This window comes from Salvelinus alpinus, chromosome 6, assembly GCF_045679555.1.
Source record: "Salvelinus alpinus chromosome 6, SLU_Salpinus.1, whole genome shotgun sequence".
In the NCBI taxonomy this organism is placed as follows: Eukaryota; Metazoa; Chordata; class Actinopteri; order Salmoniformes; family Salmonidae; genus Salvelinus; species Salvelinus alpinus.
The window spans coordinates 47,311,985-47,329,393 of record NC_092091.1 but is presented as its reverse complement, the minus strand read 5'-3'; the positions used below and the strand labels follow the sequence as shown (position 1 = coordinate 47,329,393).

The 17,409-nt window shown below is 43.3% G+C and overlaps 1 protein-coding gene across 5 annotated transcripts in view; it reads right to left on the bottom strand.

The window, feature by feature from the left end:
- Positions 1–17,409, bottom strand: part of LOC139578761 (DENN domain-containing protein 1B-like) — a 162,110-nt gene that overhangs the window by 12,578 nt on the left and 132,123 nt on the right. For all 5 annotated transcript variants that reach the window (XM_071406748.1, XM_071406749.1, XM_071406751.1 and 2 more), the window contains 3 exons: positions 13,006–13,041; positions 12,496–12,540; positions 11,830–11,916 (listed from right to left, as the gene is read on the bottom strand). In XM_071406748.1, coding sequence (XP_071262849.1) covers positions 11,830–11,916; positions 12,496–12,540; positions 13,006–13,041 — 168 coding nt within the window. The remainder of the gene's footprint in view (positions 1–11,829; positions 11,917–12,495; positions 12,541–13,005; positions 13,042–17,409) is intronic.

Genomic DNA, 17,409 nt, shown 5'->3' with positions numbered 1-17,409 from the left:
TAGTTAGGTCAGGGTGTGACATGGGAAGTTTGTGTGTTTTGTCTAGTTTAGGGTGTGTGTATTGTTTAGGGGGTGTTGTATAGGGTATGGGGTTGTGTTCAGGAGAGAGTTCTAGGAAAGTCTATGGTTGCCTGGTTTGGTTCTCAATCAGAGACAGCTGGTTATTGTTGTCTCTGATTGGGAGCCATATTTAAGGCAGCCATAGGCTTTAGGTGATTGTGGGAGATTGTCTATGTTGAACGTAAGTAGCTTGTGTGTGCACTTTCGTTTGTAGCTTCACGGTTGTTTGTTGTTTTGTATAGTTTGTATAAGTGTTTTGTTTCGTGTTCATCTTCGTCGTAAAATAAAAGAAGATGTATTCATATCACGCTGCGCCTTGGTCCTCTCTCTCTCCCTTTGACGATCGTGACAGGGAGAGGTTGTTGTCCTGGCACCACACTGCCAGGTTTCTGTCCTCCTCCCTATAGGCTGTCACATCATTGTCGGTGATCAGGCCTACCACTGTCATGTCATCAGCAAACTTAATGATGGTGATGGCATCGTGCTTGGCCACGCAGTCGTGGGTGACAAGGAGTACAGTACAGGAGGGGACTTAGCACGCACCCCTGAGGGGCCACCGTGTTGAGGATGAGCGTGGCAGATGTGTTGTTGCCTACCCTTACCACCTAGGGGCGGCACGTCAGGAAGTCCAGGATCCAGTTTCAGAGGTAGGTGTTTAGTTCCAGGGTCCTTAGCTTAGTGATGAGCTTTGTGGGCATTATGGTGTTGAATGTTGAGCTGTAGTCAATGAACAGCATTCTCACATAGGTGTTCCTTTTGTCCAGGTGGGAAAGGGCAGTGTGGAGTGCGATTGAAATTACGTCATCTGTGGATTTGTTGGGGCGGTATGCGAATTGGAGTAGGTCTAGGGTTTCCGGGATGATGGTGTTGACGTGAGCCTTTCAAAGCACTTCATGGCTACTGACGTGAATGCTACGGGGCGGTAGTCATTTAGGCAGGTTACCTTCACTTTGTTGGACACAGGGATTATGGTGGTCCGCTTGAAACATGTAGGTATTACAGACTCTCTCGGTCAGGGAGAGGTTGAAAATGTCAGTGTAGACACTTGCCAGTTGGTCTGCGCATGCTTTGAATACACGTCCTGTTAATCCATCTGGCACTGCGGCCTTGTGAATGTTGACCTGTTTAAAGGTCTTGCTTACATCGACTACGGAGAGCATGATCACACAGTCGTCCGGAAAAGCTGGTGCTCTCATGCATGGTTCAGAGTTGCTTGCTTCGAAGCGAGCATAAAATACATTTAGCCCATCTGGTAGGCTCGCGTCACTGGGCAGCTCGTGGCTGGGTTTCCCTTTGTAGCCCGTAATAGTTTGCAAGCCCTGCCATATTTGACCAGCCTCAGAGCCGGTGTAGTAGGATTCAATCTTAGTCCTGTACTGATGCTTTGTCTGTGTGATGGTTCATCTGAGGGCATAGCGGGATTTCTTATATAAGCGTCCGTATTAGTGTCCTGCTCCTTGAAAGCGGCAGCTCTAGCCTTTAGCTCAGTGCGGATGTTGCCTGTAATCCATGGCTTATGGTTGGGACATGTACGTACGGTCACTGTGGGGACAACGTCATCAATGCAATTATTGATGAAACCAGTGACTGATGTGGTGTACTCCTCAATGCCATCAGGAGAATCTCGGAACATATTCCAGTCTGTGCTAGCAAAACAGTCCTGTAGTGTACCATCCATGTCATCTTACCACTTCCGTATTGAGCGAGTCACTGGTACTTCCTGCTTTAGTTTTTGCTTGTAAGCAGGAATCAGGAGGATACCTGCATTAAAGACCCCGGCCATTAGGAGTGCCGCTTCTGGATTAGCATTTTCTTGTTTGCTTATGGCCTTATACAGCTAGTTGAGTGCGGTCTTATTGCCAGCAGCGATTTGTGGTGGTTAATAGACAGCTACGAAAAATATAGATGAAAACTCTCTTGGTAGATAGAGTATTTCATGATAAGCAGTAGACCACACTACCTCAGGCGAGCAATACTTCGAGACAACCTTAATATTAGACAGAGCGCACCAGCTGTAATTGACAAATAGAGACATACCCCCACCCCTCGTCTTACCGGACGTAGCTGTTCTGTCCTGCCGATGCACAGAAAACCCAGCCAACTGTATATTATCCATGTTGTCGTTCAGCCACGACTCAGTGAAACATAAGATATTACAGTTTTTAATGTCCCGTTGGTAGGATAGTCTCGAACAGAGCTCATCCAGTTTATTCTCCAGTGCTTGCACGTTGGCTAATAGAACAGATGGTAGAGGTGGGTTATCCACTCGCCGACGAATTCTCACAATGCACCCTGATCTCCGCTCCCTGAATTTCCTTATTTTCTTCATGTGAATGACGGGGATTTGGGCATTGGTCTGGGAGCAACATTATATCATTCACGTCCAACTCATTAAAGAAAGTGAGTCATAAGAGATGGTAGCAACAAGATATGTACAAAATAAGTTACAAACAATGCGAAAAAACACAAAATAGCACAATTGGTTAGGAGCCCGTAAAACCGCAGCTTTCCCCTCCGGCGCCATTCTTAAATCAGTTGCTCATTCTTAAATAGCAGTGCTCAGGGACACTTGATGTAAAGCGTGCATAAATGCTTTGGGGATTTAAAACGGCAAGCTTTTTGGCAGAAGTGCATTAATGTTTCAGCAGTGCTACCAGGTATACAGTGGGGCAAAAAAGTATTTAGTCAGCCACCAATTGTGCAAGTTCTCCCACTTAAAAAGATAAGAGAGGCCTGTAATTTTCATCATAGGTACACTTCAACTATGACAGACAAAATGAGGGAAAAAAATCCAGAAAATCACATTGTAGGATTTTTAATGAATTTATTTGCAAATTATGGTGGAAAATAAGTATTTGGTCACCTACAAACAAGCAAGATTTCTGGCTCTCACAGACCTGTAACTTCTTCTTTAAGAGGCTCCTCTGTCCTCCACTCGTTACCTGTATTAATGGCACCTGTTTGAACTTGTTATCAGTATAAAAGACACCTGTCCACAACCTCAAACAGTCACACTCCAAACTCCACTATGGCCAAGACCAAAGAGCTGTCAAAGGACACCAGAAACAAAATTGTAGACCTGCACCAGGCTGGGAAGACTGAATCTGCAATAGGTAAGCAGCTTGGTTTGAAGAAATCAACTGTGGGAGCAATTATTAGGAAATGGAAGACATACAAGACCACTGATAATCTCCCTTGATCTGGGGCTCCACGCAAGATCTCACCCCGTGGGGTCAAAATGATCACAAGAACGGTGAGCAAAAATCCCAGAACCACACGGGGGGACCTAGTGAATGACCTGCAGAGAGCTGGGACCAAAGTAACAAAGCCTACTATCAGTAACACACTATGCCGCCAGGGACTCAAATCCTGCAGTGCCAGACGTGTCCCCCTGCTTAAGCCAGTACATGTCCAGGCCCGTCTGAAGTTTGCTAGACAGCATTTGGATGATCCAGAAGAAGATTGGGAGAATGTCATATGGTCAGATGAAACCAAAATATAACTTTTTTGGTAAAAACTCAACTCGTCGTGTTTGGAGGACAAAGAATGCTGAGTTGCATCCAAAGAACACCATACCTACTGTGAAGCATGGGGGTGGAAACATCATGCTTTGGGGCTGTTTTTCTGCAAAGGGACCAGGACGACTGATCCGTGTAAAGGAAAGAATGAATGGGGCCGTGTATCGTGAGATTCTGAGTGAAAACCTCCTTCCATCAGCAAGGGCATTGAAGATGAAACGTGGCTGGGTCTTTCAGCATGACAATGATCCCAAACACACCGCCCGGGCAACGAAGGAGTGGCTTCGTAAGAAGCATTTCAAGGTCCTGGAGTGGCCTAGCCAGTCTCCAGATCTCAACCCCATAGAAAATCTTTGGAGGGAGTTGAAAGTCCGTGTTGCCCAGCAACAGCCCCAAAACATCACTGCTCTAGAGGAGATCTGCATGGAGGAATGGGCCAAAATACCAGCAACAGTGTGTGAAAACCTTGTGAAGACTTACAGAAAACGTTTGACCTCTGTCATTGCCAACAAAGGGTATATAACAAAGTATTGAGAAACTTTTGTTATTGACCAAATACTTATTTTCCACCATAATTTGCAAATAAATTCATTACAAATCCTACAATGTGATTTTCTGGATTTATTTTTTTCATTTTGTCTGTCATAGTTGAAGTGTACCTATGATGAAAATTACAGGCCTCTCTCATCTTTTTAAGTGGGAGAACTTGCACAATTGGTGGCTGACTAAATACTTTTTTTGCCCCACTGTATCTTTATTTTTATTACCAAGAACAGATAGAGTTTGGGGTTGAGGCAAAGGTACTGTATATTGTCAGAATGGGGTATATGAGTTGAGTACAGGGCTCGGGTATGGGGCTGGGTCATATGCAGGTCGCAGGAACGGAGAGGTAGTCTTGGACAATGGGGCTCCATTGAGGGGTACAGGGTATGAGGATTTGGGTATAGGACTTGGTCTGGGTACATGTCTGACTGAGAAATATATCTTAAACTGGAAGCGATGCCTAATACACACACACACACACACACACACACACACACACACACACACACACACACACACACACACACACACACACACACACACACACACACACACACACACACACACACACACACACACACACACACACACACACACACACACACACACACACACACACACACCAGTGCTCTGGGACATGCCATCCAGTGTGTCTCTGCACCAGGAGTCCCTGGGGTCCCGTTACTCTGGCCATGAACAGAGCTCAGTGGCGTGCGTGCATGTGTGTTGCAGAGACCTCGGTAAAGAATCTCTAATTGGTAGTGGTTGAGCCGTCACATTTTTTTAGTGTGTTCATCAGGCTCATCAAGCACACAGGATATAACACAGTCCATTACAGGACAGAAACCCATGGCCGTGGCAACCGTTTGGGACACAATCTCAGTGTTTCCCCTTGGTTTGTGTCTGTAGGTGTGATCCCAAAATTCTAAAAATCAAACTGCAATAGAGCATGCATGGGAAACATGATAATGATGGATGTGGATTTGCAGACCACACACACGCACAAGCACACACGCAAGCACACACGCAAGCACACACCAAAAAAGGTTATTGAGGAGTTCTTTGTCAGGGGTGAGGGTGATATGTGTAACCATATATTTTTTGGCATATCAGGAATGGTTCTTTACTGCTGTGAGGGTTGTGAAGAACCATCCTGTTCTTTTCCTCTCCACAATGGTTTCCTTTTATGCCATGAAATGCTACACTGTTAAAAAGTTCCTATAAATTTATGGTACCCTACAGGCTACTGGTTGCAGTGAAAGTAAGGTAAACGACAACAAGTTACAGAATTTTTACAACTGAATTAAGGTGTTATTGCTGTAAAAGGACAGTGTGATGCTGAACGCTGGTTACTTGAGACTATACCTCACTTGGGATTTGAACTCACAACCTCTTGGTTGCTAATGACCTGAATTTCCTGCTACGCCACCAGGTCTGTGGGCATGAGAGAGATTGGCCACAGATTTAATGCAAGAAAACATTCCTGCACTTTGCTAAAAGTTGCCCAAGTCAATAATTGTCACAACACCAATGTAAAAATAGCAGTGCTAAGGGACACTGGATGTAAGGTGTGCAAAAATTGCTTTGGGGATTTAAACTTGCAAGCTTTTGGGCGGAAGTGCATTAATGTCTCAGCAGTGCCACCAGATACATCTTTACTACCAAAAACATACACTCTCAAAATTTGCGTATGGTTAGGATACAGTGCTGTTCCCTGAGGTACAAAGATGTCAAAGGTAAACATAAGGTACCTTCAGAGGTACACATAGGAACCTCTGGTTGGTTGGTTCCTTTTAGGGTACATAATCTAGTATAATAGTACATTTTTCTACACAATATTTTGAAATATATAAATATAATCATCACAGAGATTTGAAATGTACATGGGGACAATGTACCAGTGGGGCTCATTAGCATATTGGGGGGGGTGAACTAATATATGTGTATTTGTGCCAACCCTCAGTGGAAGTGTTGTACTAGTTTAAGTGGTTGATGGTTATGTTGCCAAATATCGAGCAAATTTTCCTTTATTATTTTCCCCTAACCCTACCACCCCTCCCATAATTAGAGTAAACTAACGAACAACACTTAGGCTTCTACTTCCAGATTATACATACTATATACATTTTACGGACACAGTGTATTTTACTATAGTTATCCTTGGTTTGTTTTTAGTCCCACCCTTCAGCTCCACTCAACCCCTCCCATCTATCTCTGAACACCATCCAGTTTTGATTTCCATTTGCCATATATTTTTCAACTGTGCTGTGAAAAACACTTTACTTAACACCCAGTGTCATAACACGATCATAACCATGTCATAATGTGTCATAACAGCTAACATAACTAGTCATAACATGGTCATAATATTGTCTTGACCCATATATTTACACCTGTTGTAACATAGGTATCTTGCGTTATTTTATGGCTGGTTATGACACCTACATAAGAGTGTCAAAACATTTAATCAAAGTAGTTTTTTGCTGCCAAGAAGTTTCCTTTAATTTGAAAGTTTGTTTCTTGGGCTCCTGAGGGGTGCAGCGGTCTAAGGCACTGCATCTCAGTGCTAGAGGCGTCACTACAGACCCTGGTTCGATTCCAGGCTGTATCACATCCGGCCGTGATTGGGAGTTCCATAGGGTGGCGCACATTTGGCTTAGGCCATCATTGTAAATAAGAATTTGTTTTTAACTGACTTCTCTAGTTAAATAAAGGTTAAATTAAATAAATAAACAAATCCTGTTGTTGTTATAGTGAATTCTTTAGTTTAAAAAAAATCATATTTTAAATAACTAGTAGAACATTTACTTCATGACACTGTAATGAAGTATTATAACTATCCTGTGTCAATTTACTTGGACTATGAACATACACTTTGACACTGTCAAGAAGCATAATGACCATCATAATCATATAAGCCAGATAGGCCTATCACATACATGGCCTTATTCCAGTCATCAGTCAAAAAGAGGGTGTCTTGTCCTGCTCCATAAATCTGCTCCTGCATTCATCCCAGTCATCAGCAACAGAGCATTGGGGTAAGTAAATGTCTGCCATCAATGGGTGCACAATTATAATGATAATTTAATATGGCCATTTTCCAAAAACATTATATAACAAACATACCGTTGACACATAGGCTATGGTGTAACGGAATATTTTGCCTTGTGTGGTAGGTTTGTGGGATTTTACACTTATGTAGGTGTCATAAACAGCCATAAAATAATGCATGTGTCATGACAGTGTTATGACCATATTATAACAGGTTATGACAAGTTATGTCAGCTCTTATGACATAACATGTTATGACACTGGGTGTCAATTAAAGTGCTACCAAAAATAATACTAGATTTATTAGTGTTGCACCATTATTTTTTACATTATATAACCATATTCAATTTTAGTATCACATCTTAAGAGTGATGAACTGTGCCGTCCCTGTGGCCTCCGCAATGGTTTAGTCCACTGAGACAGGCGCGAATCAGACAGGTGTCTTGTGCACCATGAAATAAAAATATAGATTTGTGACTGCTCGATTAATGACATTTCGGGTTGACCAACAGCCTATTGACCAAACAATCGACTAAATGGGGTCAGCTCTAAAATGCGTACACATATTTCAGTTGTGTACGCATATTTTTATTTGATGGCTTTATTATTTTTAATTCCTTAAAGTCATCATCTCATCTCTGCTCAGGCAGATCCGGCCTGCCAGATCACTTTATCTCTGTGCTCCCCATACTGCACTGTCTTTAGTCATACTATTTAGCTGGACTTACAAAATCATTTTAGTAGGTCTTTTACTAGTACTTTCACAAACTGTCTATCCCTCTCTATTGTCTTGTGTCATGTACATTCCTCTCATGTGGTCTATGCAGTCTGTGTGTATCTAACCAAATGTAGCAGGCATAAGTGTATCCATCTCTGTCCGAGCCAGAAAGAACAGGACTAATGGATTATGGTTATTTTATTTAATTACCACGTTTCTGCGCTGAACTCAGTTGAATATTTGCTTAATAAAAACAACTCCCTTCAACCCAGCGTCCTACATAGTTGTTGACTTGATTTCGCTCTATAGAAACGAGTGTTAGGCTCACAAAAAAATTAACTATACTGAACAAAGATATATACGCAACATGTAAAGTGTTGGTCCCCAAATATCCTAGAAATGTTCCATACTCACAAAAAGCGTATTTCTTTCAAATGTTGGGCACACATTTGTTTACATCCCTGTTAGTGAGCATTTCTCCTTTGCCATCCACCTGACAGGTGTGGCATATCAAGAAGCTGATTAAACAGCATGATCATTACACAGGTGCAGTTTGTGCTGGGGACAATAAAAGGCCACTAAAATGTGCAGTTTTGACACAACACAATGCCACAGATGTCTCAAGTTTTGAGGGAGAGTGCAATTGGCATGCTGACTGCAGGAATGTCCACCAGAGCTGTTGCCAGATAATTTAATGTTAATTTCTCTACCATAAGCCGCCTCCAATGTTGTTTTAGAGAATATGGCAGTACATCCAACCGGCCTCACAACCGCAGACACGTGTATGGCGTCATGTGGGCTAGGGGTTTGCTGATGTCAACGTTGTGAACAGAGTGCCCCATGGTGGCGGTGGGGTTATGGTATGGGCAGGCATAAGCTACAGACAACGAACACAATTGCATTTGATCGATGGCAATTTGAATGCACACAGATACCGTGGCGAGATCCTGAGGCTAATTGTCATGCCATTCATCCGCCGCCATCACCTCATGTTTTAGCATGATTAATGCACGGCCCCATGTTGCAAGGATCTGTACACAATTCCTGGAAGCTGAAAATGTCCCAGTTCTTCCATGGCCTACATTCTCACCAGAAATGTCACCAATTGAGCATGTTTGTAATGCTCTGGATTGACATGTGTGACAGCATTTTCCAGTTCTCGCCAATATCCAGGAACTTTGCACAGCCATTGAAGAAGTCTGGGACAACATTCCACAGGCCACAATCAACAGCCTGATCAACTCTATGCGAAGGAGATGAGGCAAATGGTGGTCACACCAGATACTGACTGGTTTTCTGACCCATGCCCCTACCTTTTTTTTAAGGTACAGTATCTGTGACCAACAAATGCATATCTGTATTCCCAGCCATGTGAAATCCATAGATTAGGGCCAAATATTTTATTTAAATTGACTGATTTCCTAATTTGAACTGTAACTCAGTAAAATCTTTTAAATACTTGCATGTTGTGTTTATATTTTTATTCAGTATATAAAAACACTATTCTTACTGCAACTCAGTAGGTAACTTACTGTCAAATTACAGTAATTTTTTACATAAGCACATTTAAAGTATCCTATAAGTATAACTGTAGAACATGTCATTGGTTCTACCTGGAACCAGAGGGTTCTTCATGAGGGCCCTAAATGGAACTCAAAAAAGTTTGATCTTGCAGGGACAAATCAAAAGGGTTATACGTGGCTCCCAAAAGAGTTCCCCCTACAGCAGCGTTTCCCAAACTCGGTCCAATACACAGCTGATTCAAATACTCAAACCTTGATGATGAGTTCATTATTTGAATCAGCTGGTTAGTGCTAGGGCAAAAAACTAAACGTGCACCCCGTGGTATCCCCAGGACCGAGGTTGGGAAGCGCTGCCCTACCGGGACAAATGACAGAATGTAGATCCAGTGGCGTAGCAGGAAATTCAGATCGGTGGCAACCTTGAGGTGAGTTAAAATCCCAAGTGAGGTTGACTCCTAAGTATTCCGAATTTCGCTGGTCTGCAAAACCACGCCCACCATTATCATATTTCCCAGCATGCTCTATCGCATTGAGATGTTTTTAATTGTTTGTTTCAATATCTGTGTTTATGCACATTTATTTGATATTTTGCTGCACAAAGACAAATAACATAAATTTTTCTAAACCAATCCAATCTGTTAGTTTGACTTATTGCACCCGTTACTTAAATGGTTGTTCAAGTTTAGATACACAACATTACCAAAGGTATGTGGACACCTGTGGGGACAGCCAGATGGTGAAGCGTGATTCATCACTCCAGAGAAGGCGTTCCCACTGCTCGAGTCCAATGGCGGCGAGCTTTACACTACTCCAGCCGACGCTTGGCATTGCGCATGGTGATCTTAAACTTGTGTGCGGCTGCTCGTCCATGGAAGCTCATTTCATGAAGCTTCCGACGAACAGTTCTTGTGCTGACGTTGCTTCTGGAGGCAGTTTGGAACTCAGTCGTGGAGTGTTGCAACAGAGGACAGGCGATTTTTAGGCACTTCGGCACTTGGTGGTCCCGTTCTGTGAGCTTGTGTGGCTTACCACTTTGTGGATGAGCCGTTGATGCTCCTAGACATTTCCACTTCACAATAACAGCACTTACAATTGACCGGGGCAGCTCTAGTAGGGCAGACATTTTACAAACTAACTTGTTGGAACGGTGGCATCCTATGATGGTGCCAAGTTGAAAGTCACTGAGCTCTTTCTTCAGTAAGGCCATTCAACTGCCAATGTTAGTCTATGGAGATTGCATGGCTGTGTGCTCGATTTTATACACCTGCCAGCAATGGGTGAGGCTGAAATAGCAGAATCCACAAATTTGAAGGGGTGTCCACATACTTCCGTATATAGTGTAGTTTAGGTAGTCTCATTTATTAATCTGTCTATCCCTTCCAGTCATTCTGAATGCAGATTGGCGGAATCCACTCTGGCTGGATTCCAATTGGAATTAAATATCACTTTGCAAGCCAGCATAATGTGACTTGATGTCAAGCTTATGCTAAAGCAAAACCAACAGTGTCCAAAACACAGTGAAGGCTAGCCACCAGTAAAAACACAGCCGAAGGAGGTTTACCAGCAAAAACATAACGAAGGCTATCACCAGAGAAAACACATCGAAGGCTGGTCTACCTGCATAACTAGCTTGACCATGCTGATCAGACCAGCTAGACCAGCTAGAGCATGCTGGTCTGCCAGCATAAACAGCAAGACCATGCTGGTGGGCCAGCAGAACCAGTTAGATCACACTGGTCAGACCAGCTTGACCAACTAGACCATGCTGGTCAGACCTGCATGAACCAGCACAGACAAGCTTGAAATTTATGCTGGTCTATGCGGTTTTTCAGCAGGGATGTATGTGACATCGAGCTGACAACTTCGCAATCACCATGCAAGCTAAATCTAACAGGAGTATTGTTTGTGTGAGTGCGTCAGAGAGAGAGAGGGGGGGGGGGGGACAAGAGAGAGAAACAAAGAGGAGGGAACAAGAGAGAGAAACAGACAGGTATGGGGGGGTGCATGGAGAGTGCGTGTGCCAGCTTGCACATACTAGGAAAACACGCCGTGTTTTTAATGATGCCACAAGCAGATTCTCCATAAGAAGTGCTGAAAAGCAGAGGAGCTGTGTTGTTGTGTTGACTGTCCATACAGACGGAGCAAACTAACAAACTCACATACACATTGTAGAGTGTACAGTGCATATTACTATTGCTGATGTTACACACTAGAAAATCTGCTTATCATTACTTATCATCTGGCACATTGACAAACTACTACAAAGTAATGAATAGGAGGAAGGATGGAGAGACTAGACCAAGGGAAGAGGTAGATGAGGAAGAGAGATTAGATGTGGAGATAGATGAGAAGAGAGATGGGAAGAGAGGGATGGGAACGGAGACGTAGGAATAGTTTGTGCGTGTGTGTCACTCACATGTCTCCTCTTCTGCAGTCTCCGTGGTGACAGACTCTTGGTGCTGGTGGGAGACCCTGAGCAGAACGGCCCATCATCCTCCTCTTCCTGAGAGAGAGCGATAGAGGGAGGAGATGGAGATATGGTGTGAGAAAACGAGAGGGGGGGAGAGAGAGAGCGAGAGAAAGAGAGAGGAGTGAGTGTGTCAAGTGAGTGTGCCATAATGTGTGTATACCATAATAAAACAGACAGTTATGCATGTATTTGGAGTGTGGCCAGGTCAAATCAGATTAAATCATTCTGAACTCATGTGTATGCACACATAGCGACGTGTGTGTGTGTGTGTGTGTGTGTGCCTAGTACAGCCTAGTGAGAGCCAGTTAGTCCGTGTCCCTGACTAAAGGACCAGACTTATGGAAACATACATCTGGTTGCATTTCCTTTGAAGGAATCAGTGGCTCATTTATGAAATATGCAAACAATAAAGGGTTAGGGCTGTAGCTGGTTGACGACAGGCTATAGGCAGAGGGACACTGATAAAACATGTACACTCCTGACCAAAGCACAATGCGCATGTTTCACAAGGCATTACAACCCTGCTCATCTCCGAGTGAGCTGAGTCACATGCTCCATATAAAACAGAGTGTGTCTGTGAGCCCTGGAGAGGTGTGAATTCACATAGGTCACCCTTTGCTTGAGCCTGCGAATGCCCCTCTTGGCATGACTCTTGGCCTGTAGGAGAGAAACACAGGCATTAGAAATAACCACAAGCTCCATTAATATTCGACAGTGGTCTGGTGTAACATCAAGGCCTGCTGTGATCCTGCTGGCCAAATGGACAAAGACTAAAGTTGGAAAGGGCATCACACGCATGCATATACATACACAGTCCTAGTAGAACAATGACATTTACCAGCTAACTACAACCTTTCGGATATTCAGAGTGAGAACCTGTATGACTTAATACACATTTTAAGGTTATGTTTTCATGTTGTGTGTGTCCAATATGAAAGTATTTGAGGTGTGCTTGATTTAGCTTGGAGTTTGCACTTGTGGTACTATTCCACTGGTTCCAAACTAAATCAAGAGAAGCTCTAGTATTTGAACATATTGGACGTATTTGACCCAGGTCTGATTGGGAATATGTTACTGATCCAGACTTGCATATCTGTAGGCCGTTTTCACAGCTGGACTTGCCTTAGTCATTGCAGTGTTGATCAGCACGCCGCCTCTCTGCAACACACAACACTGTAATTTAGCAGTGCACACACGCACGCACGCACGCACACGCGCACAGTTGGCAGCACACACAGGATTTCCATCGAACACACAACCCAACCAGTGGCGGTCGGTGCTATTGAAGATTAGGGAGGAAGATTTTTCTTTATTTATGACCATGGCTTTGATATTCCATTCACCCAGCTCAATGTAAGATTGTTTAAGCTACTACATGTTACAAAAAATTGCCCTATACCCATCATGAGGTTGCTACAACCTAGTCTACAAATGAAAGTTTATAACGTAGGTGCACAGGTCGAGAGATATATTGGAGTAATCAGATAGTGACACATTCAATACCACCTTGCACACTCTTGCCTGAATCTAGCCTGCATCTAGCTGATCTGGTGTGTAATCATTAGTCCAAATTCAGGTAGGTCCCTCCCAGTTTCGTTCAGTTTGCTTCCGTTTAAAAAACGTTTTGCACCAGAATCAGCAGAATGAATATACCCCTGATCACCCGCACACTCTCCTCCTCTCACCTTTTCCCTTTGCTTATGGACTTTAGTGCACAACACAACAGCTGTCTGTGAATAGGCACAAAAACTTCAAGCCAAACCCTTCATACCATAACTGCTAACCGCTACACAGCCTACATCAATGTCACCATATTAAAGTTATAGTTAAGAAACTAGAACTAACGCATTAGTAAACTCAAAGCCCTAAAACGGGAAGCCTGGAGAAGTTCCATGGCAGAAATCAGCTAAAGAGTGGTCGGAACCCGGTGTAAATCAGTGTTGCTGTGCAACACGTCAAGCCAATCAAATGCCTTGCTTGAGCGGAGCTCCAAAAGATGCTCACCAGATTAGTGCCGTAGGAATAACGGTACGTGAGGACTAAAGATTTGAACAAAACAAGCACTAGTGACAAAACATTTTTGAATGTTTGCAGCACGCTGATTTTCACAGCACTTCTCAATTAATTTGAGATGAGCTAAAGCTGCAGCAAGAGGGGGGGAAATGTAATCAATGCTGGCATTAATCAATATTTTTTATTTTGAGGTTTCTGAAGAGATATTTGGCTGTAAAGGCTAGGATTAGGGACAAGAAGTAGCTAGCCACAATGAGGCTTGTTTTGAGAAAGGTCCCCTAACCTTGTAAGCTACCTAGCTATAACTAACTAGCTAGCTACTAGTTAGTTAATTTTCTCTCACGATTATGAAGCCAACAAAATGTTAATAAAAACAGCATATTATTGACCTAAAAGGTTAGTTGTGTTAGCCCAGTCGCTAGCTTATCCAGTGTCAATGATACATAGAGCTACCATGTACTGTCTCTCTATGGGAACAACTGCAATCATTTTGCAAGCAACATTGCTAAAATTAATAAAATTAAATCAACCTCAAAATATTATCTGTAATGTTCATCTCCTGTAGCCTAATTGTCATTTCCTTATTTTCATTCTGTACCTAAATTGCAAGGTTTGGATTTACACTAAACAATTTTATGTCAGCACTTAAAAGGCATGTACAAAATCTGGTATATGGTTTGCTTCATACATTGTCTATTGGTATCAATTTAAATTGAGAACATATAGCTCAACATGTAAACAATGTGTGAGTTTAGCTATTCCCTGATGACAAATGCCATAAGGCATGTAATGCCATCATACTGTAGTCCTATAGCTGCATTGGCGAAGCATGCTATATGATAAGCTGCTAAATGGATTCACAGCAGCATACCACCCTGCATACCACTGCTGGCTTGCTTCTGAAGCTAAGCAGGGTTGGTCCTGGTCAGTCCCTGGATGGGAGACCAGATGCTGCTGGAAGTGGTGTTGGAGGGCCAGTAGGAGGCACTCTTTCCTCTGGTCTAAAAAACATCCCAATACCCCAGGGCAGTGATTGGGGACACTGCCCTGTGTAGGGTGCAGTCTTTTGGATGGGACGTTAAACGGGTGTCCTGACTCTCTGAGGTCATTAAAGATCCCATGGCACTTATCATAAGAGTAGGGGTGTTAACCCCGGTGTCCTGGCTATATTCCAAGTCTGGCCCTCAAACCATCACGGTCACCTAATAATCCCCAGTTTATAATTGGCTCATTCATCCCCCTCCTCTCCCCTGTAACTATTCCCCAGGTCGTTGCTGTAAATGAGAATGTGTTCTCAGTCAACTTACCTGGTAAAATAACAGATAAATAAAAAAATATACTGAGAGAGTGACAATAAAACCAACTGGAGCTCTCTAAATGTTAATTTAGGAATACAACGCAGAACCCCTTCCCCACTTTATTGCAGAATTATGATATGGGTTTAACCAATATTGACACTAGTTAATTTTGAAAAATAGTTAAACAATTAAAACAAGGAATCAACTTCAAGGAATCAACACTTTATCACTTAAACATTTACAAAAAAGCTAACTCGTACTGTATGTAAAGATTAGACATCTTAGACTAAACAACAATAGATAATTGCTCCAATTGTAAAAGGTTTATACACTGACAGGCCCGTTCATGAAAATGGATCGCTCCTACAGACAGTGAGTCATGTGGCCATGGCTTGCTATATAAAGCAGGCAGACATGCATTCAGTTACTGTTTGATTGAACGTTAGAATGGGCAAAACGAGTGACCTAAGCGACTTTGAATGTGGTATGATTGTCGGTGCCAACCGCGCCGAATCCAGCATTTAAAAAATGGCCACCCTCCTGGGCATTTCATACACGACAGTGTCTAATGAGAATGGTGCGACAAACATAAAAACATCCAGTCAGCGGCAGTCCCATGGGCGAAAACAGTGAGTTTATGATAGAGGTTAAAGGGGAATGTCAAGAAGTCAATTTTTTTATAAAGGAATTTTAATATTTGGCAAGAGAAAAGATCATTAATTTGCCCTTATTAAACTCGACAGTTAATTGTCCATCAATGGATGTCGATTGAACTTTGAATGCTATGATTTAAGCAAAAGGCAAAAGGGGTATGTAAACTCAGCAAAAAAAGAAACGGCCCTTTTTCAGGACCCTGTCTTTCAAAGACATTTCATAAAAATCCAAATGACTTCACAGATCTTCATTGTAAAGGGTTTAAACACTGTTTCCCATGTTTGTTCAATGAACCATAAACAATTAATGAGCATGCACCTGTGTAATGGTTGTTAAGACACTAACAGCTTACAGATGGTAGGCAATTAAGGTCACAGTTATGAAAACAGGACACTAAAGAGGCCTTTCTACTGACTCTGAAAAACACCAAAAGAAAGATGCCCAGGGTCCCTGCTCATCTGCGTAACGTGCCTTAGGCATGCTGCAAGGCGGCATGAGGACTGTAGATGTGGCCAGGGCAATACATCGCAATGTCCGTACTGTGAGACGCCTAAGACAACTCTACAGGGAGACAGGATGGACAGCTGATCGTCCTCGCAGTGGCAGACCACGTGTAACAACACCTGCACAGGATCGGTACATCCGAACATCACACCTGCGGGACAGGTACAGGATGGCAACAACAACTGCCCGAGTTACACCAGGAACGCACAATCTCTCCATCAGTGCTCAGACTGTCCGCAACAGGCTGAGAGTGGCTGGACTGAGGGCTTGTAGGCCTGTTGTAAGGCAGTTCCTCACCAGACATCACCGGCAATTTTAAAAAAAAGAAGGTCTGTCATGGTCTGGGGCGGTGTGCCACAGCATCATCGGACTGAGCGTGTGTTCATTGCAGGCAATCTCAACGCTGTGCGTTACATGGACGACATCTGCCTCCCTCATGTGGAACCCTTCCTGCAGGCTCATCCTGACATGATCCTCCAGCATGACAATGCCACCAGCCATACTGCTCATTCTGTGCGTGATTTCCTGCAAGTCAGGAATCTCAGTGTTCTGCATCTCAATCCCATTGAGCACGTCTGGGACCTGTTGGATTGGAGGGCGAGGGCTCGGGCCATTCCCCCCCAAAAACATCCGGGAACTTGCACGTGCCTTGGTGGAAGAGTGGGGTAACATCTCACAGCAAGAACTGGCGAATCTGATGCAGTCCATGAGGAGGAGATGCACTGCAGTACTTAATGCAGCTGGTGGCCACACCAGATACTGACTGTTACTTTTGATTTTGACCCCCCCCCCCTTTGTTGAGGGACACATTATTCCATTTCTGTTACACACATGTCTGTGGAATTTGTTCAGTTTATGTCTCAGTTGTTGAATCTTGTTATGTTCATACAAATTTTTACACATGTTAAGTTTGCTGAAAATAAACAGTTGACATTGGGAGGACGTTTCTTTTTTTGCTGAGTTTATATGGCCAATTTACCATGGCTAAGGGCTGTTCTTAAGCACGACACAACGCGGAGTGTCTGGAGACAGGCGTTAGCCGTGGTATATTGGCTGT